At 37.7% G+C, this 27626-nt stretch overlaps 1 protein-coding gene across 1 annotated transcript in view; it reads right to left on the bottom strand.

The window, feature by feature from the left end:
- Nucleotides 1–27626, bottom strand: part of USH2A (usherin) — a 391921-nt gene extending 364295 nt beyond the window's left edge. Inside the window, exons 1-2 of the mRNA XM_087774988.1 lie at nt 27015–27626; nt 21583–21748 (exon numbers count right to left, since the gene is read on the bottom strand). Of these exons, the coding sequence (XP_087631114.1) occupies nt 21583–21748; nt 27015–27499 (651 nt within the window). The 5' untranslated portion in view covers nt 27500–27626. The remainder of the gene's footprint in view (nt 1–21582; nt 21749–27014) is intronic.

The following is a 27626-nucleotide window of genomic DNA, read 5'->3' as shown; positions in this document are numbered from 1 at the left end:
GGGTTTTTGCATATCAAAGAGATGAGAAGCACACAGGTATGTATTTGAGTATTTTCTTGCATAATTGTAAATCTTGCTGAAGCTGCAGTTACAAAGGCTTCCACACAGCTTTAATATTTTGCAAGTGAATTTCTGTAAAGAGGAAAGGTCAGTGATACAGACTTCAGCAACACAAAGTGGATGAATGGAATTTTGGGGAAAAAATAGTATGAAACCATTAACATGAATCCAAAGTTACTTTCCGCTGTGATTTAAGCAGAGCTAGCAACCAAAATCCACAATGCTGCATTTTACATATTTTTAAAAATCTGGGAAGCTATGTGCCCCTAAATTGATGCATCAGAAACAGCAGACAATTCAACATCTTCTTTCAATGAATAAATTGCAGAATTTACACATCTTGAACATCCATCTCAAAAGCTCCTTTCCTACCCCCCAGTTCTGCCTTATTCTTCTTATTTTGCATTATTCTACTAATTTTTATTTCTCCTTTTTAATCTACTACATTTACATTTAGCTTTAAAAAAAACACACAAAATGTAGTGAATACAGGTGGGAGCAGATTACATGCCTTTAAGTACTATTTTTCTCAAACATCAGTACAAATAGGGAGCAAAATAAACAGCTTATCCCAAAATTCCTCTACTCCTCCCAAGCCTTTGGGTAATCTGTCAGCCACCTTATGACTACTTTAGAAAATAAAGAGGTGTGGTAGTTTCCACAGCTTAGCCTCTGCAGATTCCACATGACGCTCAACCACCTCCTACTCCACACATTACTCACCGGCACTGGGGCACAGCCTGCTCATACAGTCTTATATTGCTTATCTCTCCTTACAACATATCACATACAGCCTAAACCAAAGTTAAAAGCTTTACCTGAATAGATAATTCAGGAACAAGCACTATCATACATTTTTGTAGTGTAAGTACATTTTGGCAGTGAATGTCTTACATACATAAAAATGCCCTGTGCTGCTCTTTTTTTATTTTTCCCCCTCTCAGAGACAAAGCTTACAACCCTAAGATAAAAAGAGTTCATTTTTAGTCTTTTGCTCTTTGCATTTTAATTTTTTTATTTGGAATGAAAATTGAGACAACACAGAGGACACTTGGCAGATCTAAAGCTTGGCAAGAGATAATGAATTTATGTAGCAAACATATGAGAACAAGAGTATGTCAGGAGAAATTTGTCCGGGATCTTGTTCTCAAACAAACCAAAAAAGATGCTACTACCCATGTTAATAGGGACAGGGGGATGAGGGGAGGGAGGGGCATGGAAATTAAAGAAAAATATCCAGGAGGACAGGCCAGCTCAGAGAATTTATCTGCAAAACACTTGACAGATGAATGGCACCTTCTATACCAGTAAAAGAACTGCCTGATGAGTTTGCCAGTGAGCTTGGTGCTGCTTCAGCTAGAACCCTGTCTCGATTTCAAATGCATTTCTTTTTCTCACTAAGTACAGGAGAAAAAGAGTACTACCTTATATAGACATTACAGTTACTTAAAATCTTTAATGCTGTTTTTAGACTGTTTGGCCATTGTCTTAGAGCAAATGCAAAAGATACGCACATGATAACATTTATTTTACCTGCTATTATTAAATTACTTTATTCACATTTCTAAATTCCTATGTTTCTGCATTCAAATCCTATACTATCCTCACATGGCAAAAAACAAAGTTTTTAAGCTATAAGAACTCTGCACCTCTGAGCAAACCCAAACCTACTACCCACCCCTCTGTATTTCAAGCCTTTGAAGCAACTTGGCTGCAAGCTTGAAGGAAAAGAGCACAAGAAGATAGTGGCAAGCTGCAACCCTGCCATCTACGCAGGTTTCAATGTGATGCTTTTCACACATCTTTGGTTCTCAGGCCAAAGAGCATTTTACAAGAAGAAACCAAAGAGGGCTTGGGGCCATTCATTGCAACCGCTGACTTAAGTAACAGCATGGTCAGGAACTTTATTATGATGATTTGAAAAAAAGAAAGTGCTTAAGTTAACATTCATGGTTAGGGGAGGTTCCTTTACTTCCAACCATTCTGTCATTTTTAGAAGGAAGCCCTGCCAGAATAGTTCTAGGCTGAATTAATTATCTAACTATAGCCACAAATATAAAGTCGACTCTGCTCTCTCACCAGAATGCGCCAGTCTAGCCAAAATACAAAACTACAAAAGTTTTAAAAGTATTTTAGTTTTAGTTCATTCATATCAAAATTCAAGAATGCTGCATTCCTATTCTTCACTGAGAAGGAAGTAAAAAGTCCAAAATTTCCTTTTTAGCACCTTCTTAAGGTCTATAGGAAAATCACCTTTGGCCTTTAAAAACAGGAACTGAAGTTGTGAGCAAGTAGAAACAGTATACACACAAGCTATTTGGCATTATATCACTGAATTTTTCTTCAAAATCAGGATACTGCTTTAAGCTGATAGGACCCTGCATGGGGAAATGGTTTGAAATAACTCAAAGGTTTAATTCTTTTTCAGTACGCTCCAAATGAAGTTTCAATATATGTAAGTTCGCCATAAGCAGGATCAACTACCCAAATCAGTGAATTAAACTGTATTTTAACCCAGATTATTACAGGACCATTACAGGAAAAGACCTGGAAATATGCCTTTCTTTACAAGATTTATAGGGGATGTGCACACACATCAGTATTTGATGACACTGCACACAATCTTGTTGTGGAATCCAGAGGATTTTAACTTTCACTAATATAACAAGGTAAGAACACCTGTGTTGAATATATTTTCCTGCAGGCCAAACTGGTAGAATACCAGGAAAACATTCCAAAAGGAAAAATACTTTTTCACATTTGGTTTTATCCTCTACTTTTTTCTTTCTTTTACTCTTGCTGTTAGACTTTGACAGACACTTTTGTAGGAGTTCCTGATAAAAAAAAAAATAATCCTTGATTAGATGGCTTTTGAAATTAAAACTGCCTAAATGGGAAAAAGCACCATTTTTTAAATCCTGAAATTGACTCATCACAACATTCTGTCCAGAGATAACAGGCGGACTGACTAGTACTTCAGCTGTGAATTTATTTAAATGTAGACATACACATGCAGTATTAAGAAGGCAAAAACAGGATATGAAATAAACATAAGGCATCAGCTCTAAGCTCACTGTCAAGAGTACACCAAGGCTTCTAACCACAGAGTTCAGCTGAAGGTAACTATCTGTCAAATGTAATCCGTGCAAGTGAATATGCTTAAGCTGGTGCTATGAATCAACCAAAATTGCTTTGGTCTTATTGACATTCAATTGTAAGAAGTTGCAGCTCATCCAGTCCAATAGACATCTGACAACACCAAGAGTGCTTCAGTGACAGAAAGCTTTAAATATAGATGCAACTATCATCACAATACACATGGAACTGAACTTTATGATCCCTCAAACCATCTTCAGAAACTGGTCATCAGCTGGATGCCATAAGACCACATGGTCATCCTCTCTGCCTGTTGCCAATTTCTGCAGTTAACAAATCACTGGGACTTAAAAAAAGAAAAAGAGAGAATACAGATTGACTGACAGAAAAAGACCACTCGATCTTTCATCACTGTCCCATTAAATCTCTCTCTGAAATCCACTTTTGCCATTATTATCTTTGTTTGCCTTTTAAAAATAAAAGGCCAGATCAAAATTTGTTCAAACTGTTTGCTTTAGTTAAGGGCCAGATCTTCAGCCACTATAAACTGGCTTCAGCAATGCCATTTTACACCTGCTGAGATTCAGACCTCAAATATGTTAAATTTACTTGCTTCCTCACAGCTGTTCTTTACGCCTTGAAACAAGATGTCTGATAATGTGTGTATGTGGGATGTTGGACAATAAAGCATCTTGCATACTGGGTCCCAAAAGAAGACCTGATTTGTGTCCTAACTTGCGCAAAAGAAAGGAACAGCACCTGCAACCATCTATGTGCTTGTCTGACCCTTCTCTCTCGGAGAACTCCTGCCATTTCAGTGGTAGATGCTCCAGCACAGCACAGTGTCTTTTTCTAAAAATTTTCATATAGTCCCGCTGTCTATATGAGTTATGTACCCACTTTCTTGCCCTCCCCAGCTCCTGCTGCCTCATTCCTTTCCTCACCATACAGTGAGTTGAAATCATCCCAGAGCCACAAACAGATAAAGCTGGAGAAGAGGAAATATGGCGACTACATACAGCTTGCCACCATGTTTAAGGGGATGCACAGTGTAAGTATTTTGGGGGGAAACGGGGGAGAGAGACTCACACCCATGTTATGAGCACTCTGAACAGCTATGCCCATGCTCTGAGAAATCCAGTGTACAAAAAACAGACTTGAGGAAGAAACCTCATCAGGGGACCACAGCGACAGAACTGTCTTAAAACAGAAGGGCTGGAGAGGATAAAGGGACAGTAGAAGAAATGGTAAAGAACAGCAAAGAGGAAGGAAAAAGCATAAGGTCGGGAGGGGCAAGTTGTCTCTTTGCCTTTCCTTCTTTTGCCTCAGGCCCATATTGGCCTTTCCTTTTCTTGACTTAACTGGGATGAATTTTAATTGCAGCCTCTCTACGTGTTTTATACACTATGTACTCTCTACTTGTGTGGAGTGGATTTCCCATTCATCACAGGATTGCAGGCAAAAATCCCGGGAGCACTTTGCTTTCCTTCAAAGTTAGCTTTGCTAAAAATCAATAACTTTAGGGCTGTTTCCTCCATCTAGCACATACCCCCAACCCACAACCATTTAAAAATTTCATGATTTTATGGTCATTAGATTTTGTTTCTTATCTCCATATATAGATTTATATTTGCAATCTTTCCATGATAACAGTGACAATATTCTATACTGTTTCAATAACAGTATAAAGGCAACAACCTTACAGCAACAGTGGAAACATGCTCTCATTTGTAGTTTTAACACAGTCAATATCCTAACTGATCTCTAACAATCTCCCTTTCTATTATCTCCTCCTCAATACCCCAGCATTCTTCAAATCAAAGTTCTGGTTTTCTTAGGGACCTGGTTTATGTCTTTAATATTTTTATTGCTTGGGCTTTTTTTTCTGACCACCCACAAGTCTAGTGCAACAGCCAAGCATCACAACTACATTAAATTGTCCTTACTTACCCTGTATGCAAATGACTGAACTTAGTTTAAAAAGAAGGAAAAAAAGGGGAGGGGGGGGCAGCAAGAGTGTTTCCTACTGCAGATTGAGTATCATCCCTCAGCAATATTGTTACATCTCTTCCAGCTTTATATTAGCTCTCCCTTCACTAAAACTGTGTATCCTGGCATTTTAAATCCCCCTTCATTTTCCTGGTTGTCTCTCTTATTCCAATAATATCTTTCTTATCCTTGAAAACATGTCACTCCAATTCAGCAGTCTTATTACATATTCTCCTAGCATTTGTATAAAAGATATTTAGCTTTTCTTTTTGCCCTCCTTTACTTTTCTTTTTCACTGTCTCCTACAATGTTAATCCCTTCTCAACGGGAAATGGTTTTCCTTCAGTCCAAGTCTTTCTTTTTGTGCATAGATCCACTAGTTCAGCTTGAATTCCCTGAAGAACATCAAAAATTTAAAAAAAGGTACGGAGGAGGGAAGAAAAAGATGGAACCGTGGAGTGCTCCTGAAGCAATTAACGCTCTGTTCAAGAGCAAGCCACATATTAATACAAATTTGACCCCAAACAGTGAAATCAGAAACTGGAATGCAGACCGATCCATAAGGTGGTTTACAGGCTTAAGACTAGCTAATAGCTATTAATAAAGTCTTTAAGATGCAAAAATGAAAGTAACGACAAACACAAGGATCCAAAATAAGAATCATTTATGTCAATTTTTTGGACAAGGGTAATTTTAGGACTGTGTTAAAAACAGTGATATAACCCACATTGTCAATTATCTGATAAACAAGGCCGAAGACAAAGAGATCGATGCAAAGAGATAGCTTTTGAAATGGTCTGTATTTTTAAAGAATTACTATTTAAATAAGTAAACATTGTTTTAAAAGAAACAGTTGAATCGGAGATTAGTGATCCTTCTGCCACAGAGTATGCATTCCAATTACGGATTGGTAATTTTCATTTAATCTTTTGTTGGCGAGTACCTCACCAGCATTTCAGTACTATGAAGTAATATTAAAACGGTTAACTACAGCTCTGCCACTTTCTACCCCAACCAGCACTGTACCAATGAAAATTATTCTTTATTATCTGTGTCAGTAGAGTTCTATCAATCTATTATTGATGCCTCAGGACAGAATAAACACATCTGGGCAGGGGAATGGCAGAGGGAACCTGAAAGCTCAAGATTGCAAATATAGATTCTGTTAAAAACTACAGTAATTAACAAATAAGCTTTACTCTAACTACTACTTTAATCATTGATCAATCTCTGTTCTTTTTACATGGAAAGGTTTAACAAGTGACTCTTGTGCTGCAAATGAGTTCCAAACAATAAAATGTAAGAGGATCCCAGTCATCAGATCTGAAAATACACGGAGAACAATTGCTTTCTTGCTGCATAACAACTCTATTTTCCCCAAGTCACAGAACAAATCAGATCCAAGATCTGATGATCACTATAGTAACATGAAAGGATACAAGTATTAAGGATTCAACAAGCTGCTTTTTAGCAGCTAAAACAGTTACGTAAAATAGACTTGCCAAAATTAATTGAAACAAAAGGTCTGGAAGTACATTTTAGATAATCTCATAACAATGCACATTTTCTCTCTGCCCCCTTCATTTAAAATACAGCACAACCACTGATTCTGAATTTTCCTGAACTACTTGTAATCATGTAAATTAGGGATGAGATGTAGATGTCAAATGAAACGTCCCTTCTGAATAAAGTCTGTGCTTCACTAGTCAAAGAATAAGCAGATACCCACACAAATGAAGGAAGCTGTTACTAATGTACAATTATTAACCCTGTGTTACATTATCAGCTGTAGATTAAATTCTAGTCTTTTGAATTGATTACATGTGAAGAATTTCGCACCACTTTGCACTGCTCAATATTGGGACTTGTAAGTCATTCCCAAATTTAATGTGAGAATACATTGGTTCTACAACAGCTGAACAGCTCTGCTGGGACTAGAAGGTTGAAAATCCATCCCTCTGTCTTTTTGTGATGATTTACATAGAAAGAAAGCAATTATTCTTGCCCTCTGAATGCCTCACCACAAAAGTTCCATGTATCCAGTTAAGGGGTTTTTGCAAATAAAGTCTCATCTTTCCTTTCAAGGCTTAGTTTCTCTTCATGGTCAAGGATCCACAAAATCCTGCCCTTTATTCCTTTCGTATTCCTCCCAACAACCTTACTTCAGGCCCTTTCCTCCTCCTCTGTGCCCTGCTTTCTTCCTTCCATCACAAACTGCTTTAGAAAGAGTCATTCAACTATTCCTTTGTACTATAACTTTCCAACACTCTTTTTGATGACAATTCACTGTAAGCTTCTATTTTCATTTTTTAATAAATGCTTTTCTCCAGAGTTACTAAGCATCTTACCAGCAAAGCTTTGCAGTAGATCCAAACAGTGCTGTTAACTGAACATAGACCAAACCTGACTTAGGAGGGCTGCGTTTTAGTAGCTTATTTTTGGAAAAAGCTAAAGGAAAAAGTTTATGCAGCAGCTCCCTCATCCACATTTTGTTGGAGATGGGCCACAAGAGGACCAGGGGACGCTGCTCAGAAAGCTTGTAGTGATTTCCTGTACACTTTAGTATACAGGCCTCGAGTTAAGGCACAGAAAGGCCAGGGAGATTACTGATCAACAGCAAAGATGTGGATGCCAATAAACACAATTTAAGAAAAAGGATAAAAGCCCTTCAAATATAATAAAATGCACTTAGAAGTCCAGCAGTAGAGTGGTAGCCCAGTTTACCGACCTGTGACATACGTAATTACCTGCCTTACAGACAAGCGGTACGTGCATAAGGCACAAGTAGTAACTTGATGAGACATAATATTTACTATCAAGACTCAAGCAAGGCCACCTGGAGAAGCTCAGAGAGATGAAACACTTTCTGTTGACCAGTCCTGACTCCAAGAACTGGAAAAGTCCCATGGGACATGGTCATCAAGCTAGAAAGAGAAAGGCACATCTCTGAGTACTGAGATAAATCTTCAGGGTAAGAATTGCAATGGAAAGAAACAGAAGCTTGCAGTTCTGAAATGTCAGATTAGGAGCAATATTGATAGTTTAATCTATGCTGCCACTGAATATCGCATGCTGATTTGCCTACAGGTGCAACAATGGTGAACCTCAAGATATACAGGCCATCTACAGTCAGAGTCAATAGCGATAGTACACCTGAATACCACTGGAAAGGAGAGAGGAGAGGTTCAAGAGGAAAATATTTTGGCATTAATTCAGGAGGCAGAATATCAAAGCCAGTGCCATTCTTTGAAATGCTGCCAGTATCACAAAGGGTCAGACAAGCAAGGTTGCATGATTCTACACACAACCAAGCAAACAGTGCATGGAAAAAAGATTTAGGTCAATTCCAAATTGAGACACTTTTCTGGAATAGATAGAATCAAAGAAAGGCAAGCTTCTCCTACGCCCAAATAGGGCAAGTTTACTTCTTTATCAAATTAGGAGAGCTAACAGTCAAGTTTAGGGAAAAAATAACTTAAAAGTATCTAAAAGAAAAAGTCCTAACTAAGAATGCATGTAGGCTGTAGATCATGACAAAATACACCTGTCTTTGAAATCTAAAGCCTAAAATGTTTGAACCTGAATGTCAGGAATTACATAGATCATGCCACTGAAAACATGTTGCTATACATTAAAGTTCAAACTTTGATAAGGTAAATGAGCTAACTGTATTAAAACATACTACAGAAGCTGGTATTCCAGGCCATTTTTTTAAATTAAAAAAAGCAGCACCTTCAGATTCAATGGGAGACAGAAAAGCAGCAGAAACAGAAAATACAATTTTCAATTAGCCCTGCACACATCAAAGAACAATGCAGAAATTAAAATTACAGACATGATGCATGACCAGGTCTTGGAGCAATTGTTCTGATAATTCATCAAATCAAATCTCCACAGGGTGAAATGGTTGGAAAAGCACATGGATAAATATTGTATACTGGAAAAGGCAACGTGGCTTTTATGGAAGGAAATCAAGTTCCAACTTTGAGCTCTTTGAAGTAGTTAAGATGCATGTCAATAAGGAAGAACTGACCAATATAATATACTGGCTTTCCAGAAAGGTTTCAAACTCAGTAGAGACAAAATGTCCACATTTCACACAGACAAAAGTTTATCAGGAGGTAACTCCAACAATCTCTGCTATTTAACATTTTGCATAGGCTTGAAAACAGTGATCAGTGAGGTGAAAAAGGATGTAGTGAATACATCCAGACAGCAGAAGTCAAAGCTTACTTTAAAGTTACAAAAGGATCTCAAGGAACAGGCAATAAAGTAGCAGAATAAATGTGTTAATGACAAAGTAGTAGACATGAGAAAAATATTCTTAACTATGTAAATATAACATTAAGTTCTGAAGTGTCACTGTTCAGAAAAAGTGGTCTTGGAGTTACTGTACATATTCATCCACTAATGCGCAAAATGCTCAATGGCAAAGAGGAAACACATTCCTCATTGGGAAAGAAATGAAGAACAAAACCACAAAACTTCATTGTTTAGGAATTTATGGTGCAAAATATCTGGAATAACAAGTGGAGTTCTGACCCTTGCATCCCCAAAATTATAACAGTATAACCCCAAAAGTTTCAGAAAAGGTCAGTGAGGATGACTGAACCACAGAATGGCTTCAACATAAGAGATCCAGTTTATAAACAATTATAAAACATGCAATCAAGTTCTATAACAAAAATACCAAATAGAATGAGAATGATAAATAGAAAGAAACTGACAAAGGAAAAAGTTAGCAGACAGCAGATTTAAAATAAAGAACAATTTCATACAGCCATAATTGCATATGAGGAACTCAGTGCCACAAGATACTAGCAATACCAAAATATAAATTATAAAAAAGAACTAGACTATTAAACTAAAAATAGGTCAGTCAGTGGCTATTCAATACAGTCTAGCTTAAGAAGCTTCAAAAACACTGGTTGTCAGAAAACAGGTCAGTGATGTATCTAAAAGAAAGCTGTTTCTGTGCACCTACTCTTCTTTCAAAGACAGATTAGCTAGGCAGACTGTCAAACCAACGCAGCAGTTCTTAAATGATGCAAAAATTACGGCATTATTGAGCTGAGATATTGGAACAAGATACATGGACAGGAGGAGTTCTTCCCCCTCTTCCATCCCAGAACTTACTACTTTCCAGCCAAGCTGACAAGTTGTTCAGTGCCAGGAAATATTCTTTGCTTCCATGAGAAAATGATACATAAAGACTTACCAGAAGATTCCTCCTGTGGACTGCCACCAGCACATACAGATTTTGCATTGTACAGGATCTACACATCATTTATGTCACCTTCCATTTGCTGCATGCACAGGTGATAATGCAAGATACACATAAAAGTTCACACAAATAATGGAGGTTGCATAAAGGATAATCTGAAAGTTTCATCTTCCATCTCTTGGATCAGACCTCTGACTTAGATCTCTGTCTTTAAGCTACAGAAACCTGAACAAAATGTAGTAATTTTTTTTTTTTTAAATAACCAGGAAAAGCAGAAGCTATTTGTCTGTACTTGTGAAGTTTATAGCCTCTTATCAAAAAAGTTTCAAGTATCTTGTGAAAACATCTACTTAGCAACTAGCACAGCATAAAGAGGGAAGAACAACGGTTCAGTATCTGTGATCCATCTTTACCAGCAAAGAAGTTCAAACCAGTTGCCAGTTTTCTGCTCACACACTCTGCATGCCAAGAACTACCTTCTGGAGGGCCTTCTGCCCACATTACAAATGGTGTGCTCTAAATGGTGATACTCTAGTGTACAACTTCAAGCTTGGTCTTCCCAGAAAGGAATCAAACTCAAGGGTATCAGCAGTGCTCTTCAGTAACACGACTCCAAATAGACAGAAGGCAAACCTGTATCAAAAAGAACTCTTCCCATACACAAAACTGATAACGTAGATGTACCTTCTGAGTGTCATCTTAATGTTTTACACCAACAGCCATACCAAGTACACGCAGCTACTTCCAGTCTCTCAAAGTTTGCTCCCTACACAACTCAAGGGCACGCAAACGTACAAACAGAAGAGCAGTCATACAGCTGCAGAAGTGTACCTAAAGTTATGCCAAGAAATACATATCTGGCAACCCACTTATAAGCAGTGTATATAAACATGTATTGAAAAGATTAGTTCAGAATCAAGGGCTATCTAGTTTAAACAATATTTTTTTGCTTATGTTTCTCCCAGTAGGACTCCAGATTTCTAGCAATCCGAAAATAGTTGATTCCAGTGACCACAGTTTCATTCACAGGACGCTGTTAAACAGCACACATCTCTTTCTCTCAGTTCTTCTAACTCCAGCTATGCAATTGTTACTATTATTCTTAATATTGAATTTGAACACTTGAATATCTTTTTTTCTTTACATTTCAAAACATTCTCATCTAAGAAGTAGGCAAGCTACTTCCGCATTGTATGACATATCTTTTAGAATCATATGCCACCACAATATTAAATAACAATTTTTTCCAACAAAAATACGCTTACAAATCATAGTTTATGTACTGTAACTACATGACAGAAATAGACGTATTGCATATTACAATGGTCACTAGAAGTTGGAGTCACAGCTATTAATTATCCTAAAAAAATTATGGTATGCTTAGGAAGACTGAAAGTTATTTTCTAATTAAAAAACAAACAAAATACCCCACCTCCCACAATTCTAGAGTGGCACAGATCATTCATTATTCATCTCTACTTTACTCCTTTTTATCTAAAAAATAAAAATTAAATAAAAAAAGTAAAACTGCACCAGACACCAAAAATACAACCTTAAGAACTGCAGAACTTTTAAAGATTTGAGACTAGAGGAACAAAAGAAGGCAAATAATTCTTAACATAGTGCTTCCATTATTAAAAATACAATTTAATTGTCTGGCACATATTTTTGTATAAGGAAACAAACTGCTTGTAAAACAAATTGAAACTTGATGGATTTCAAATCTCATCTGAAACTCTCCAGACAAATCAGGTATAACTTCTGCAAACCATTCAATACTACCAACTCCCAGCATTGGTCATACAAAGGCTTAATTCCATTCCTACTGTATATAATAGAGTCTGAGCAGACTTCAGTGGGATTTGCAATTGAAAAAACATTCGCAATTTCCAGAAGTGTAGTCAAGGTGGCATTGACAAAACCTGTATTTTTGGCATTGTCTGAAATTAAAATCTTGGCCCAGATGAAGTTCTTTGTCTTGCGTTCCCAGGCACCTGTTAGACTAAATCTAAATCTGCAAATATGCAAGAACTTGCCTGAACTCATATTCAGGCAAGAAAGGAAGTAGTTTAAGAGACAGTATAAGTGAAGAGAAGATAGAGCCATCTTAGGAAATATGGCAAGGAGCTAAAGTTATAACAAAGAGCTTTCAAATCAACACAGTTGACTCCTGGACCAGGAGAAGAAGAGGCAAGCACCACAGTAGGAGTTCTGGATGCAGCACAGCAAGTTATAATATCAAAGAAACCCAAGGCTGCAAGTTCAGCAGCAGTATCTAAATGGCCCACAATCGTAGCAGATTAAATGATGAACCAGTTGCCATTGCCAGAAACAATGCTCATTGTTTCTATGAACAGTCCTCTAAACAGACAATCAAATACATTATACAGACTGTAACGCGCATTTTATTTCTGCTGTCTGTTGGGAGCATAGCACCAAACATATGAACAGACTGTATCCTCCTAAATATTTTCAACACAAAATTGCAATTAAGAGAGAAGTTGTTCCAATACATAGAATCAATGCAAACTCTCCCCTCCCTTCTTGGGACTGACAAACTACTCCTAACAGATAGTAAGTGATGACTTCAAACAGGAGATCAAAGTGATTTGTTAAATTAAAATGCTTCCTTGCTTTCTCATGTCCTTACTAAAGTCAGCGAATATACAGTTTAAGACACCTCGTATTTAGTGATACATACACAGAGAGTGTAAGAGTAGATGTTTTCCTCCTTGCTTTTAAGTCTGGGGTTCTTTGCTTTTAATATAAATTTTAAAGTATTCAAAAACTTGTGCAGAAAATAAAAGGATTTCACAAATTGGAAAGGACAAGTTTTCTCTTGATAGTCAAACAGTTATGATGTAAAGCGGTCTCATTAAATCATAAGTACTTTAACCTTTTCTTGAAAGAACTGGGAGATTTAAAGATTTATAAAGAAATTTTGCCTAAACTAGGAAATGACTCATATTTGACATGTATTGAAATGATAATGCTGATTTCAATAGGCACTCTAAGAGCATTTTCCTCCCAGGAGAGTAATTCAGTCATGGTTACCTCTCTGCATTTAGATTTTAAACTTACTTTCTAAAGCTTTTAATGTGCTATAGTCTGCCAAAACATGGCAGAGTTACATAGACATGATCAGGCAAAATAAAGGCTAGTAAAAAGATTATTGTTATAATTGCAGACACTAAATATGAAACAAATACATCAATCTGACATGTTCTTAAAGAATCTCCTGTTTCAGCAGCCTTGGCTTTATCTCAAAATTCATGTTTAAATTCCACTCCTCTTAATTGGTTAAATAAATTCTGAAGTATCAAAGGGAAAGTGAGAGACCCTTAACAGTGAATCTGAAAAAGAAAATACATAATGAAGCTGCTATTACTAAGTGGCACAAATCCGATATTGGTATCACTTTGCAGACACAATGAGGTACACAATTGGCCTTAATTATGCATTGCTATGCTTTCAAATTTTTTATTTCTATAAAAGTTAATTTTTTAAGACACCAGTTTTCCTGAGGTTTCACTTCAGTGATATCAGATTCTTTTAAATTAAGGCTATATATCCTTTACTCCACTGTGTACCTTCAGAGTTTTTGCTAATATATACCTAAAAAGATACAGTGATAAATATCATTAAATCAAGGTCAAACACATAGAAGGACTCAAAACTTTCAGAAGCCTGAAGGACTTGATCCTCACCAACTGAAATCAACTAGAATAGGAGCAGTAATTTCAAGAAAACAGGTTCCACAATTTATGGCCTTAGAAAAACCAACAAATAAAACTGTTTGAAATTGCAAAAAGAAAATATTAAGTTCCTTTACAAATCATAAGCAGTGGAAAATTAAGGCAGACAACATTAGAGAAAAGTAAGTCATATTAATTGGAGCACAGAAAAAAAAATGGTCAAAATTCACTTTTGTTGCAAATCCACGTCAACTTACCTCAGCAGAACTTTAAGGATGACTTTCAAAATTTTATTGGGTCTAAAGAGCAAAGAAATGGATAGCCAACAGCTCTGTCAGCAATACACCACATATTAAGAAGGCTGCATAAACTATATAAAAAGTATGAAGTTACTCTTAGACTGATGCCATCTAGTCTCAAGTAGCTTTTTCAACAGTCCATTCTAAGACTATTAGTGACTCATGTCCAACATCCTGCTGGCAGTGGTTGTTACAGTAATATCACAGGAAAAGGGAAAAAAAGAAAAAATCCCACAGTCCACCTATATAACAACTGATTTATATGAATTCCTGTCTTTTCCTGTTGGAGGCACTATACCACATTACCCTTTTTATGAAAGTTACTGAATTTAAATTAAAACAACAAAAACACCCCAAACATTTTCTTATCCCCACTATTCTGATTTTTCAGAAACACTCTGCTGCAATAGAACAGACTCAGTTTCCAACTTAAATAGTCCCTTTTTCTGCCTGGTGTTTACACTCCAACAGATTCAGAGAAAACTGTATGACTTCCTACTCTTCACTATAGTTAATTCCCAAAAGAAGGTTCTCCAAATCATCTTCTGTAAGGCCTGCATAGAGCCTTTCGCTGTCATCGTAGGCTTAGTAGCTGTTCTGAATTGTATTCCTTAAACATGAATGACAGAAATTGTACTCAACATTTTGCACAAAATCTCACCACAGTCTGGAGCAACAGCAATGATACTTTTCTCTCACTACTGGAAATGCCTCTCCTGATACATTTCCCCAACACATGCCTTTTTTGTAGACACATCATACCAGTAACTCATCATCACTACCTGGGACTGCTACTTCAGCAATTTTCTAATGATTAACTACTTAGCAAAAGATTTTGTGAGGGATTTCAAGTTCATTACTTTGCATTTTGTAATACCAAATTTTATTTCATGCCAGCTACCCTCGTCCTTTCGGTCATGCCATTCTTCCTGTATGGCATCTTACTGTTACCAGTAAGTTACCAGCTAGTATTATCAGTACACTCTTAATATTTCTACCAAGATCATTAATGAAAATACAACACAAGGCTGGTCCAAAGACTAACTCTCAAGGAATTAAATTGCTTTTTTGCCTCCCTCCTCCCCTGCCTCCAGGATTACAAGCAAGTTCGTCAGAGCAGTGTCTGTTGCCAACCCTCCCCATGAGCATTCCCTTTGACCCTATAACTTCTCATGGGTTGTCACATCAACGCTAAGCTGAACTCCAGAGGAAATCTGACACATTTACTTTGCTTGAAAATGCGTTCTCTCATCAAAAGAAGCTAAGAGGTTAGACAGCGATGAGCTATCTTTAGTAAATCCATGCTGCATTTTACCCCCTTTTTCATTTAGCTCCACATCGTTATCTATTCCTTCAAAGATCTTGTCTAAATCCTCATATGCCACTGTGTCAAGACAAACTGGTCTGCATTGCCAAGATACTTTTTCCTTCCTCTTTATACAGGCTCTGGCTGGGATGGAGTTAACTTTCTTCATAGCACCCTGTATGGTGCTGTGTTCTGGATTTGTGGCTAAAACAGCACTGATAACACACGAATATCTTGGCTAATGCTCAAGAGTGCTTGAACAGTGTCAAGCCTTTCTGTGTCCCCACTCTGCCCCCCATCCCACCTCAGCAGTAAGCTAGCTAGGGTTGGGCCAAGAAATTGGGAGCGGACACAGCCAGGATAGCTGACCCAAACTGACCAAAGGAATATTCCATACTGTATAACCTCATGCTTAGCAATAAAAACTGGGGTAGGAGGAGGACTTTGGGGAGGCAGGGGTTTTACTTACAAGGTGGCTGCTGCTCGGAGATTGGCTGGGCAGTGGTCTGCTTGTGGGAGGTGGCAAGTGATTGCCTTTGCACCATTTGTTCCCCTCCCACCCCCTTTCCTTTGGCTGTTAAACTGTCTTCATTTTGACCCATGAGTTCTCGCTTTTGCTATTGTTACTCTCTCCACTGTTCCACTTCAGGGATGAGGGGGGCTTAGGTGCTTGGCTGCTGGCCAGCATCAATGCACGACACTTCCTAAATGTAAGCATTATAGCTCCACCTCTGACTTGGCAGATTCGCATAAAATATCTCTTTGTCAAAGGATTTTATGTACCAGTTCTTTCAGAATTTTTGGACAAAGGCCATCTGATTGCATCAGCATGTACACAATAAGCTTCCAAATTCATGTTTCTACTTCATGATCACTTCTGTTTCCATACATTCATTTCTGTTACCCAACTTGGTTTTGCTCTGTGACTGTTATTATCCTTATTGAAAACAGAAGCAAAGTATTTATTTAGTTTGGGGACCTTTCTCAAATCATCCTTAATCTCAAGCACACCTTCGCTGTACACAGGTCTTGCCTTCTTACACAAAAAAGTCTTAAGAACTCTTTACCATTTAACAGTCATTGCAAAGTCTAATTCAGCTTGACATCTTTACAGTTGTATTTCTATTCCCACACAGCATTCTCTGTAAATTTGCTTCCCCATTCCCCAGTGCTTGCAGACTCTGCCATCTCTAACTGCAAAGGTGCTTATTCACTCAGATAAGCCTGGGCACTACATCTCCAATTTTTTTCCTTTGTTAAGAGCAGAGATTCCTCTTAATTATATAATTTTTATTTTTAATAACCTCCAGGCCTTTTTTCTATTCAATCTCTGGGCTCCACAGTTCATATTGTTTTATTAAAGTAGTCCTATTTGTTTGTCTCTTTGAAACCCCAAAGTGTACCTACAGAACCAAAGAACTGTTTATTCTTCTATTTCTTCTGAATCTACGTATGAATACTTAACATTATTTTTGACACCCAAATCCTCTAATAATGCCCTCATCACTTAACAAAGCTGGTCTCCAGACTTTCCACTTCAGTGACTAGTTGATGAAGAAACCTTTCACGCAGAACATACAAGAATGTCTGGGCCCCACTCTTGTTACTAGAACTTTAATTTCCCAGCTATAAACTGGAGAACAAGTCTCTGCAATGACACAGTTCTTAGTAGTAGTTCTCTCCAACGAATTACACACCTAAATCCAAACCCAAGAATTTAAATTCCTAGATTACTTCAAGTAGAACTCATTTACTAGCCTTCTCTTCCCCTAGAACTATTTTATTCCAAAGAAATTATTTTCAATCTGTGCTGTCCTTTCTTCTTTCTTTTCCTCTTATCATTTAATTACTATTTGGTGCTCTTCTGCCATTTAGCTTTCATTTTTATCATTCCTGAATAGGCATATGCTCCTATACCTGAGAATTCCAAACATATCTGTCATCCTACCATATTTCTGCTCTCTCTAAACTCAGTTTTACATCTGCAACCAGTATTTTATGCTCCTCTGTCATGGTGTCTGTTGCCTAGCATTTATGCAGAAATATTTCAGTTTTTCCTACTGACCACAGGAACTCCTTTGTTTGCAGGCTCCCAGCTCCTACTGACTGCTTGCCTTTGGAGACCTTTGGCCCAAATCAGTCTCATATTAGGCATACCTGTGTTCAGAGATGGACTTGGACCCTCGCTCCTTGGCAGAGCAGTTTCTCTCATAGTCAGCTACATCACTCACACACACCCTCTTCACAAACTACAACCAATCTGCTAAAAAAACAAACAAAAAAATTCACCAGTCTGCCGTGAACACTTATAAAACCAAATCCCAGTCTCCCTTAGCTGTTACTCCTGTCACCAACTTGGCATGCAAAGCCTTATGCCTCAATCCCTGCTTCTTTGGCTGCAGCCACTGGGTGTGTCAGCCAGCCCACCCCTGTCCTTCTCCCATGCACTGTCACAAATGAGATGCATAAATTCCCTGTGAGCCAACCAACAGGTATTGCTTTTTGTCTCAGGGGCAGGACCCATTAGACATCCCTACTTGTAACTGTATTAGTAAGTGCTAGCATTCAGTAAAAAAAACTTTTGTCCTAAATCAGACTCACCCCAAATTAGACATATCTGTAACGTGGTCAACAGTCACTGAGCAACAAGGCATCGCACCAACAAATTTTTTCCTCCCTGTCTACCAGTCAAACATGCAATGCTGTGCACAGCTTTGAACAATACTTTGCAATACTCTGAGAATATCTGGTCAAGTTTATATCCAATATAATTTACAAGGTAACTATATTGACCCACTGTTGTCACCTGCATTTCCTACACAGACCTAAACCACCACTGAATTTAAAAGCTACATTGTTAAAAAGTTTTGTAGTCTCAGGAAAAACAAGGACCAAATATGCTTCATCTACCAGAAAAGTCATACATATTGAAGGCCAGGGACATTAATTGCAGCATTTAATGCTTAAATTTTTGGGAAACCAAACTGCCTGTCAATAGGTTAGATGCCCACACTTCTGGCATAAAGTTAAAACATTTTCATAACAAACAAAAGAGCTGTTACCCCATACTTCTTCAGTTATTACCGGTATCTGAATTATATTGCCTAAAAATTGTAAAAGCACATACTTTTTAAATAAAGAATCTGAATGGTTTGTGCCTGCTATGCTTCATGCGCAGAGAATATTGTTTCTTTATGTAAAATTCTGCTTAGCATAGCAGCATTGCATCCCGACCTTCTACGTCTTAAATTCACAGATAAGGGTTTTAGGGGTCCTACAACCTCAAATATGACAATGCTGCTATTTGCTCTTTTTTTTTTATTACACTTTTTCCACATATACAAGTTTTGTTACATGCACGAAAACATCCGTTCCACATTTTCAACTGTCTTATCAAGAACAGTACTTGGCTGCCCCATAACATTCACAAACATTATTTTCTTTTAGTCCAAAAAACATGTCAAGCAAGCTGTCAAACACGTATGAATATTTTTTTTTTTTTTTTTAACATCAGGACATGTCACCCAGCTCTGGCTAGATCCCCAATGAAAAGAATGCCAAACAGTGTTCCAAATTCTGCAAAGTACCTAAAAAGGGGCTGAATCTACTGTTAGTTTAGTTAACCCTAATAGCTTATGGCTAAACATCACAGTCACATACATGACATTTCACATCCAACAACTTCCTTTTTGTTTCTGTAGAAGGAGGTTATACAGCAACTACGCTGATAACACCATACCTACTTCAAAACCAGCATGGCTGTAGGATGACTGCAAACTTTCCTAATTTACTTGCCATGGCGCTGAGTCCTAGGGCTTGTCTTTGCTTGAAAATAAAGGTTATGCCTAAAACAGTGACACAGAACTGAGATTGCTAATCCTTTACAGGCATTAGAGGCAGTTTTGCCTCAACAAGACAGCATGGAGCTCTACATGGTCTGACTGACTTGGAAAAGCTCGAAGTAGCAATAGGCCATTATTGCACTCAGACCCTCTGCTGCCTCTACCCCAGGTAGCTCACTGACAGCCCAGAGGAGGGTCTCTCCTCCACGCTGCAGTGCCCATACCTACCGCACAGGCATCACCTGGGGAAAAGGCTGCTTAGTCAGAGAAGTCAAAAGTCACACGTGTGGTAAGATCAGACGATTTGTACTTTTAGGTGTAAACTCCAGGCTCTTCCACTGCTTTTAACTAAAATTATTAATGCCTATAAAACTACATAGTGCTTTATCTTCAAAAGACTTTTTCATCAGCTTAAGGAAACACCTACATTCAAATATATATCATGATATATAAATGTATATCATCAAATACTACTATTGTCTGAAGACAGACACTTCCATATGAAAACTACTTTTGCATATTTTTGTATGGTCTCTCTCATTCTCATTTACTATTTATTTCTCCATTTATAAAAAAAAGCTTTTGGACAGCTGCTAAAAAAACCCAACACAACCCTTTGGCTAAAGTTTCATAGCCAGACCTAGTGCTAAATGGATCATGCTGCAGCCGCTATCATCTTTAATGGGAAGCTGAATCCTACAATACCACAAATCACAGAATGTAAGGTTCTACCTTGAGCTCAGAAACTTGGAAAAGGTATTAAACCTGCAGTCCCTTTAAGGGTCTAGAAGCTACACTTCTTTACTCCTGCTATGCATTGAACAACTTTCCCCAAAGAAACAAAGGACTAAATTCTACAGAATGCTTGAGGGTTCTTTGTAATACAATTTAAGATATGTGTGTGTATTTAAATCCAGGTCTTTCACTCTTCATTTTGCTATCCCAGGCTTTAGCAGTTTCTGAGGCTAGTACAAAACGTGGCTGACAGCAGCAGCAGTAATATAGCACCCTTGGAGTGTTTGAAGTGTAAAGTTCATTAGTTCTACCTTAAGGTCACTCTTTTAATCCAACAGCCAAAATCTTATTCGCACTACCATGCTGTTATCCTGAAAAAAGAAAACTGCAAAAAAATCAAGACGTCAGCTTAGATACTTCTTACAAGTGACAAGATCAGCACTAAAAATCCAAATCACAGTCAATACCTTTTAGCAAGTTTCAAGAAAGCAGCAAAACTATTCTTGATTGTGCTGTAAACCAAATGAAATTTAATAGAATGGATAAAGGAAATGAAGGAAGGAGAAGATAAACATTTCAATACCTGATAACTGTGCTTTATAATTATTAGTTGAACTTGGCTTACAAATAGAATTTACTAGAGTGTCTGTTGGGAATTACAAGACATGCAAATAACTGAATTTTAATTTCTTCTGTGTTTGTTTACTGATTTTTGTATATACAGTTTAAAATTTAACAAACTCAATTTTGCTTTATCCTCAGTGGATATTTGTACACTTATTAAAAAGTTATGTCAACAGAAGACTTTTAGAACACAAGGATTGTGTTTTAATAATTCTGAATCATATTTTTAAAATAAGAAGTAATAGCTCTGTAACTTACTAGCTTGATTGATCCTGCACAAACTCATACATGTTTACTTACATGCACTGTAGGAAGTCTTTAAAATTAAATGGGACACACCTCTGCCAGATAAGTACATTAGCATGTATAGATGAGGACGACATTCTCATTTTTAGGAAATGATCTCAGAGACCCTAGAAGTATTGGTAACATCAGAAATAAGTAGGTTTTCTTCACCCCAAATACTCGTGTCCTTAAGGGTGAGAATTTTTCAAGGGTCAGTCTTGTTTGTTCAGAAGAATGGGCACAGCATTTCCTTCCAGTACAAAATTATCAATTGCCTCAAAGTGAGCTCCCAAATTAAGATCCTTACCTACAAGACTCGAGTTATCTTTTACATCCCCCAATTTACCCTTTTATATTTATACAGTTATGCCATTCTCACACAAATGTTGTATTTCAACAAATATTAAATGGTTTTTATTTTACTCACCTGCACACTAAGATGAATCCATTTCTTCACAAGAATTCTCCCCAGTGTCATTACTTTTATTGGTGGCTGCAAACCATTTACTGTGCGATAATAAAACATGGTCTCTTTCTCAGAGATCGTGAGTTTGAACACAGTCTGCCCATCAATAGCCTTTTCTATCACACACCTTTGGAAATAACCAAGAAAAACAACATAAGGTCAGAGGCACACACATATACACATTCTTGCCAAGGTGCTATCCTGTAAAGTGATGCTAACCAGAACACATTAAAATAAACGTTAAAAATACAGTTCTTGAAGATGCTCAGTGACAGTGAAAGTCACAGGATGTGCTAAGTGTAAAAGAACTTTAACAAAGATATTTTCTGTCTTAATCTGTGAGATATGTTCATTTTCTTTTAATTTAGTGCACGCAACCCCAGTTCACATAAGGGTGGAAGAGGGGTCCACTTTGCCTCCTCTCTTCAGGGTTCCATGACAGAAGCTACAGTGGCTGGCCAGCACCGTGCAGGTGTCTGCTGCACTTTTCATACAAAGCTGTACAACATAGTACATCCTGTGGAGGCACTTACATTTTTCTTAGTCTAACAAGGCAAATGTAATATAACCACGAAAAGCAGTATGAATGACATGTTCTGGAAGTAAGTCTTCCATCTTTCCACCAAATCTGTCCAGGTAAGGTAGCAAAAACACCAGCTTCCCCTACACTCTCCCTTTGACATAGTCTTTCTTTAACCTAAGAGAACCAGAGCAAGGCAAGAAGGCTAGCCAGCCCCTTGTTAGGTTGCTTTCCCACAATGACTTCACATCAATATCAAATGCAACACTGACATATGAGGTACAAAGAATACCATCCATAGCAACCAACATTGCTTATCTAGCTGCTGAAATATTTTCGCCAATCCATTCACCATCATGTCAAGGGTCCTGAGAAAGCATAGGCTATATATGCTTGTGAAACAGCTATGTATTTTAAGGTAATCATCAGTACAACAAAAATTATCAAGTTCTGCATTCCCATTTCAACTGCTTGAGAAATCTAGTCCCCAATTTACTGGCCCATGAAAAGCCAAATATTTTAACAGTTACACCAGACTAAATTAGTGCATTAAGTCACAAGAGAGAAGCATATAAAATTTGTATGAGACCAGGATTTACTTAGACATATTTCAGAAATAAAACAACAAAAAAAAAACCCTTGTCTACCGATAAGCATCTTCACCTACTATGCATTTATAAAAGAAAAGTACCCAAAAGGCTGTTCTTTGATACTTCCATTATTCACTAATTCCCCTTTAAATCCAAGAGGAAAATTAATTCATTTTAAGTGTTACCATTTTAGCCTGCTGGAACATTGTCAATAAAACAACTCGCAAAATGCAAACTTCTGTTTTCCAAACCTTACTAAAAACATGTTTCTTAATATATTGTCAACTGGTCTTTTCAATATTTTGTTTGCTTGTAAACATGCTAGTTTTGCTAGATAACAACTGTGAGGAAAGGCTCAGCTAAGTAGCAAAATATTTAGGAACTGGATTTACCCAGTTCCTGGATAAACAATAATTGGATAATCCAGTTTTTTGGTTTTTTAGTTATCTAAAACAAACATCCCCACATTGTTTTTATCCCCAAAGGTGTCATGACTTTAAGAAGGTAAGTGACCTTGATGTACATCACTTTGAAAACTGGAAAGAACAAATGTGAATTGTGACTCACTGCTGAAAGAGAAAAATCAAGAGGCAGAAAACAGGGTGAGGGAGAAAAAAAACCAAACTAGTGGTAACATAGGTGAAATAGGCATAAGCATTACTTCTGACTCCGAGCACGATTTTCTATTCCAGCCATGATTACAGAGAGAAACCACTGCTCTCTGTGAAGTTTCCAACTGCTGGTAACCTGCAGTCCCACAGAGCCAATTCCTGACTACATAATTCTCTATGGAGGGGTTGGAGGAAGAAAAAGCAAGCAATGCAAATCTGCTTGGTCAGCTTTCAAAGAGAAAAATATTCTAGAGGACCTAACGCAGCTGCACTGGTGATCCCCACACATTAACTGGAGCACTTGCAAATGGGAACATCTGCACGGGTTCAAAATCAGACATACAGTATTAAGGCAACTCCTCCTTTCAGTCTAATTCCTAATGTAAAACATCTGAATGTATATAAAGTAATAGGATATCATTTTAGTCCTTTAGATAAATAAAGTTTAAAAAAGACACCTACTGCCCACTTCACAATCAGGCCATTCCCCCAACCCTTTTGTGTGTAAAAGGCCCCAGCTCATTTCTCTCCCACCACCACTGTCTTCTGGTCATCTAACTTCCAGTTAGCCCAGTTCACACTAAAGTGAGATAAACTCTCTGTAATCATTACTCATATATGCTAAGCTTCTACTCATATTCTTATCCTATCCCATTACAAAGGATTATCATCATATATGATTTCCTATATTTTGCTAAGGCTTACTTACAGGCTACACAAAGGCTTTCTGAAAGCATTTATATTAACTGATGAGTACATGCAGTAAGAGAGGAAGCATGGGGAAAGAATAAAATTCAGGGACAAGAGCTCTGCTCACTTATTGCACTTACTGCCTAAAGAGAAAGTAAATTTAAAGGCTGGAGTACAAATGTCAGTGTTTTCTCACTATTCTCTTGCTTTTCTTCAAGATTTCCAATATGCAGTGACTTAAAAGCATACCTACAAATATCTATACTATACATCTCAGAAGAACATTAGGGCTTCAAATAAATCTGTAACATGACCTGACTTTCCCCTCTCTATGTATGAAAGTGTATTCTTTCCCAGATTCACACAAGAAAACTTGGTATATGAAATTGATGAAGAAAATTCTTGGTGTGTTTGATTATCCACATGTATGCACTCCCCGAGAATGTCACAATCTTTAAAGGGCCTTCAGACTTTGGCTACTCACATCTGTATCTCACTTCAGCCAGCACAGTAAGTTCTAGCAGAAAAATCCTGCTATTCTCTTCCACGGGCACATGCGTAACAGAAATGTCACGGTCTTTACAAGGATGCAATGGGATACTACATAGGAACACTCCTAGCTTCTTTCCTAAGTGCTCTCTAGCAGCCAGACCATATAACATTCAGCACAAAGAAACACATTAGTATGACATGCCCAAAAACCACGGGTCTGCTGTACTTGATGTAAGAGCACTTCGCCAGTAAACAAAACACCTTGTTAGACTTTCAATTATTCTACTGGTAAAATGAGCAGCTGGTTCTGGCTCATCTTTTGAGTGTTTTGGTGGCAGCGCAAAGATTTTCTTAGAATGAGTCCCAGGTCTGTGAAGTCCCTCTGCTGTGATAATGGGGTTTAAAAGGTCTCACAAATGACATCTAACAGGGACAATTCCCCATCAGGGACTGCAAAATGTAGGACGTGTGGAAAGTCAAACTCCTGCCAACCTGAAGGACTCACTAAACCAATACAATCAAAGGAAAAACATCTTAGCTGATAAACTGCTTCTCTTTTGTAGGATGCCTTCCGAGTCAAGCTTCAGTGGCTATTCGTGTGCAATTACTGTTTCACCACAATGGGAGCTCTATATTCCTTTTATGAGGAAAGAAAAATTAACACACTTTCTGTGAACAGTGAAAAAGAGTCTGGACAGTGGCACATTATCCTGACCACTGGAATAACTGTTGTCCCACTTCAATTTTCAGGACTGGGCTCTACCATTGTCATTTCTACATGTTGAGCAGCAGCAATCTCACAAGGCAGAAGAATGAAGTGATCTGTTACAAAAATTGAGTAAAAACATTTAGATTTTAAAGCGATCTATAAAACCCACTGAACAGGAATATGTACATTGTGCAGTTATTAACACAGCAGCAATTGGAGGCTAATGTTTTACACTAGTCCATGGATAATCAGACATCAGCAGAGTCTGGTTTCTGCACAGCACTTAAATCATTTGAAACTAAGGACATACATTTCATTGGTTTAGGCTCCATGCAAGCAAAAGCCTATCCCATTGACAAAAGAGTTTCACGGGGCTCACTCAACACATCACTGCAACAGCTTGCTTGGAAATTAGCAGGACATTTCTGCTTCGAGTTAGGCATATGCTCTGCTGAACAAGACTCTGATACGCCTGCATGTGAATGGACATGAACTCATAGCATAAAACAACCCCAGGAACAGACTCTCTGGCACTCAAGATTCAAACATTATATAGAAAATGCTGTCTATAAAAGACACTAGGCCAAAGCTCCAGAGACACCTTTACACATACCTTCACCTGAGCTGATTTAACTCAAGCTCAAACTAAAGTTACTTTTGCTCTGCAGATCTTATTTCCCCTCCGTAACCACAATTTGTATAGCTAGGTTGATTTTTTTAAAGGTAATTATCCTTGCATAAAGGAGACTATAATTGTACAAATATCATTACAATTTTATACATTTCTATTGCTTCTGATGATTTTCACACCCCTAGACAACTTTACCATTTCACAGCAGCATACAAAGTAAGTATCAAGAATGCTACAACAGAGCAGATCATTATTTTCATTCCAAGAATAAGTTATGCATACAAGTACAAAAAGATTTGTGACATACACTCTGAAGGAATGTACTGTACTTTTTGTGTGCTTCACTTTAAAGAGAATCTACACAACCAGGGTAAGAAAGAACAGGAGGCTCTGCATTTTGTGATAAGTGAAGGGAACTTTTTCTGCAGGATTTGCAATGCATTTTTCAAGAAGCAAGTTTTCATTATAGTAAGGCCCAGTCAAGCTGAAGGGACACTTTTAACAGCAATATTTCCTAAAAATGTGAGATATAGGCAAGTAAGAGAGAAAGCATGCTTAGCCACATCTATTTTGTGAACACCTAGCGAAACTTCACTAGCAGTTTGAATAGTGGAATCTTTTGTTAAAGTAGCAACATGATCTCTCATTCAGTCAACAGTCCACAGACCTTCCAGAAAAATTATGACCACTCTTCTATAGCTCTGAAATATTCATTTTGGAAGATCTGGGGGTCTTCCTTGTTTGCTTTTAAGGAGAAAACTTGTGTTAGGGGATTCCTAAAATTTTAGATCCTTTTTTTCCATCATGAAAGCAGCAACAGCACAAACCCCTGACAATATGTTTTGCTAGCAGCTTTTAGAAGGAGGAATGTGAATTAGAAACACAAAGTTAGATTTTTAAGAATAGACTCACACATTAGGTATGAATAGTTCCCGCTGAAAGCAATTGGACTATCATCTGTCAACGCCACTGAAACTGAACCTACTTGTCTTGACACTTGTGAAGACCCCAACCTAAATACAGCCTTAACACGTCACAGTTTCTCACTGTACCTTTTAAAATTTTAAATAGCTTGCTCATAATGACCGTGACTACAATGATCAATTTTTTTAAGAGCACCAGGAAAGTAAACACCTTCAATACTACTTACATTACACCTTCTTGCTCAGGTTTCAACCATACAGTTAATGTAAATGAAGCTGTAAGCCTTGGAGAACGGGGAGTAGAGAAGCAATCCTTGTGATTGTGAAAAATAAAACTGGAAGCATTGCTGAAGGACCCTGGATGCAAGTCCCTTTTGTCCTCTGCGATACAGGTACCAAGGCCTTCTGAAAGAAGCAGTTTGTAGGAAGAAGGTGACGACCTGTACGGACATTCCTGGACACAGAACCTCTGGGTGCAGGACATAATACTTTCAACAGCTACTGAACTGTGACAGAAAGTACTTCGGTCTGGTAGCCCACAAGTGGCTTGAGTTGGCACGATTGACACATTCTTGAAAGCTCCCACATTTTCAAGCCTAGGGAAATGTCCCTGAGAGCTGACCAACACAAAGGAGTCATAATAAGTTAAGATTAATGTTTCAATAGCATGAAACAAGAAACGACACCTCAAGGAAAGAGCCCAGCAACTCATGTTTACAAAAAAGCTCCTCCTGATTAAAGCATCCGTAAATAAATAATGATGTCCATGTCAGTAGCAATGTCCTCAGGTGGTATGCTTTAAGAGTTTACGTAGCGTTTCATCTTCAAAACACCCGTGC

Source organism: Nipponia nippon, unplaced genomic scaffold (genome assembly GCF_047370975.1).
Source record: "Nipponia nippon isolate SJK-2023a ecotype South Korea unplaced genomic scaffold, ASM4737097v1 scaffold_4, whole genome shotgun sequence".
Lineage (NCBI taxonomy): Eukaryota > Metazoa > Chordata > Aves > Pelecaniformes > Threskiornithidae > Nipponia > Nipponia nippon.
The sequence above is the reverse complement of the archived record's forward strand: the minus strand, read 5'-3'. Positions and strand labels throughout refer to the sequence as shown.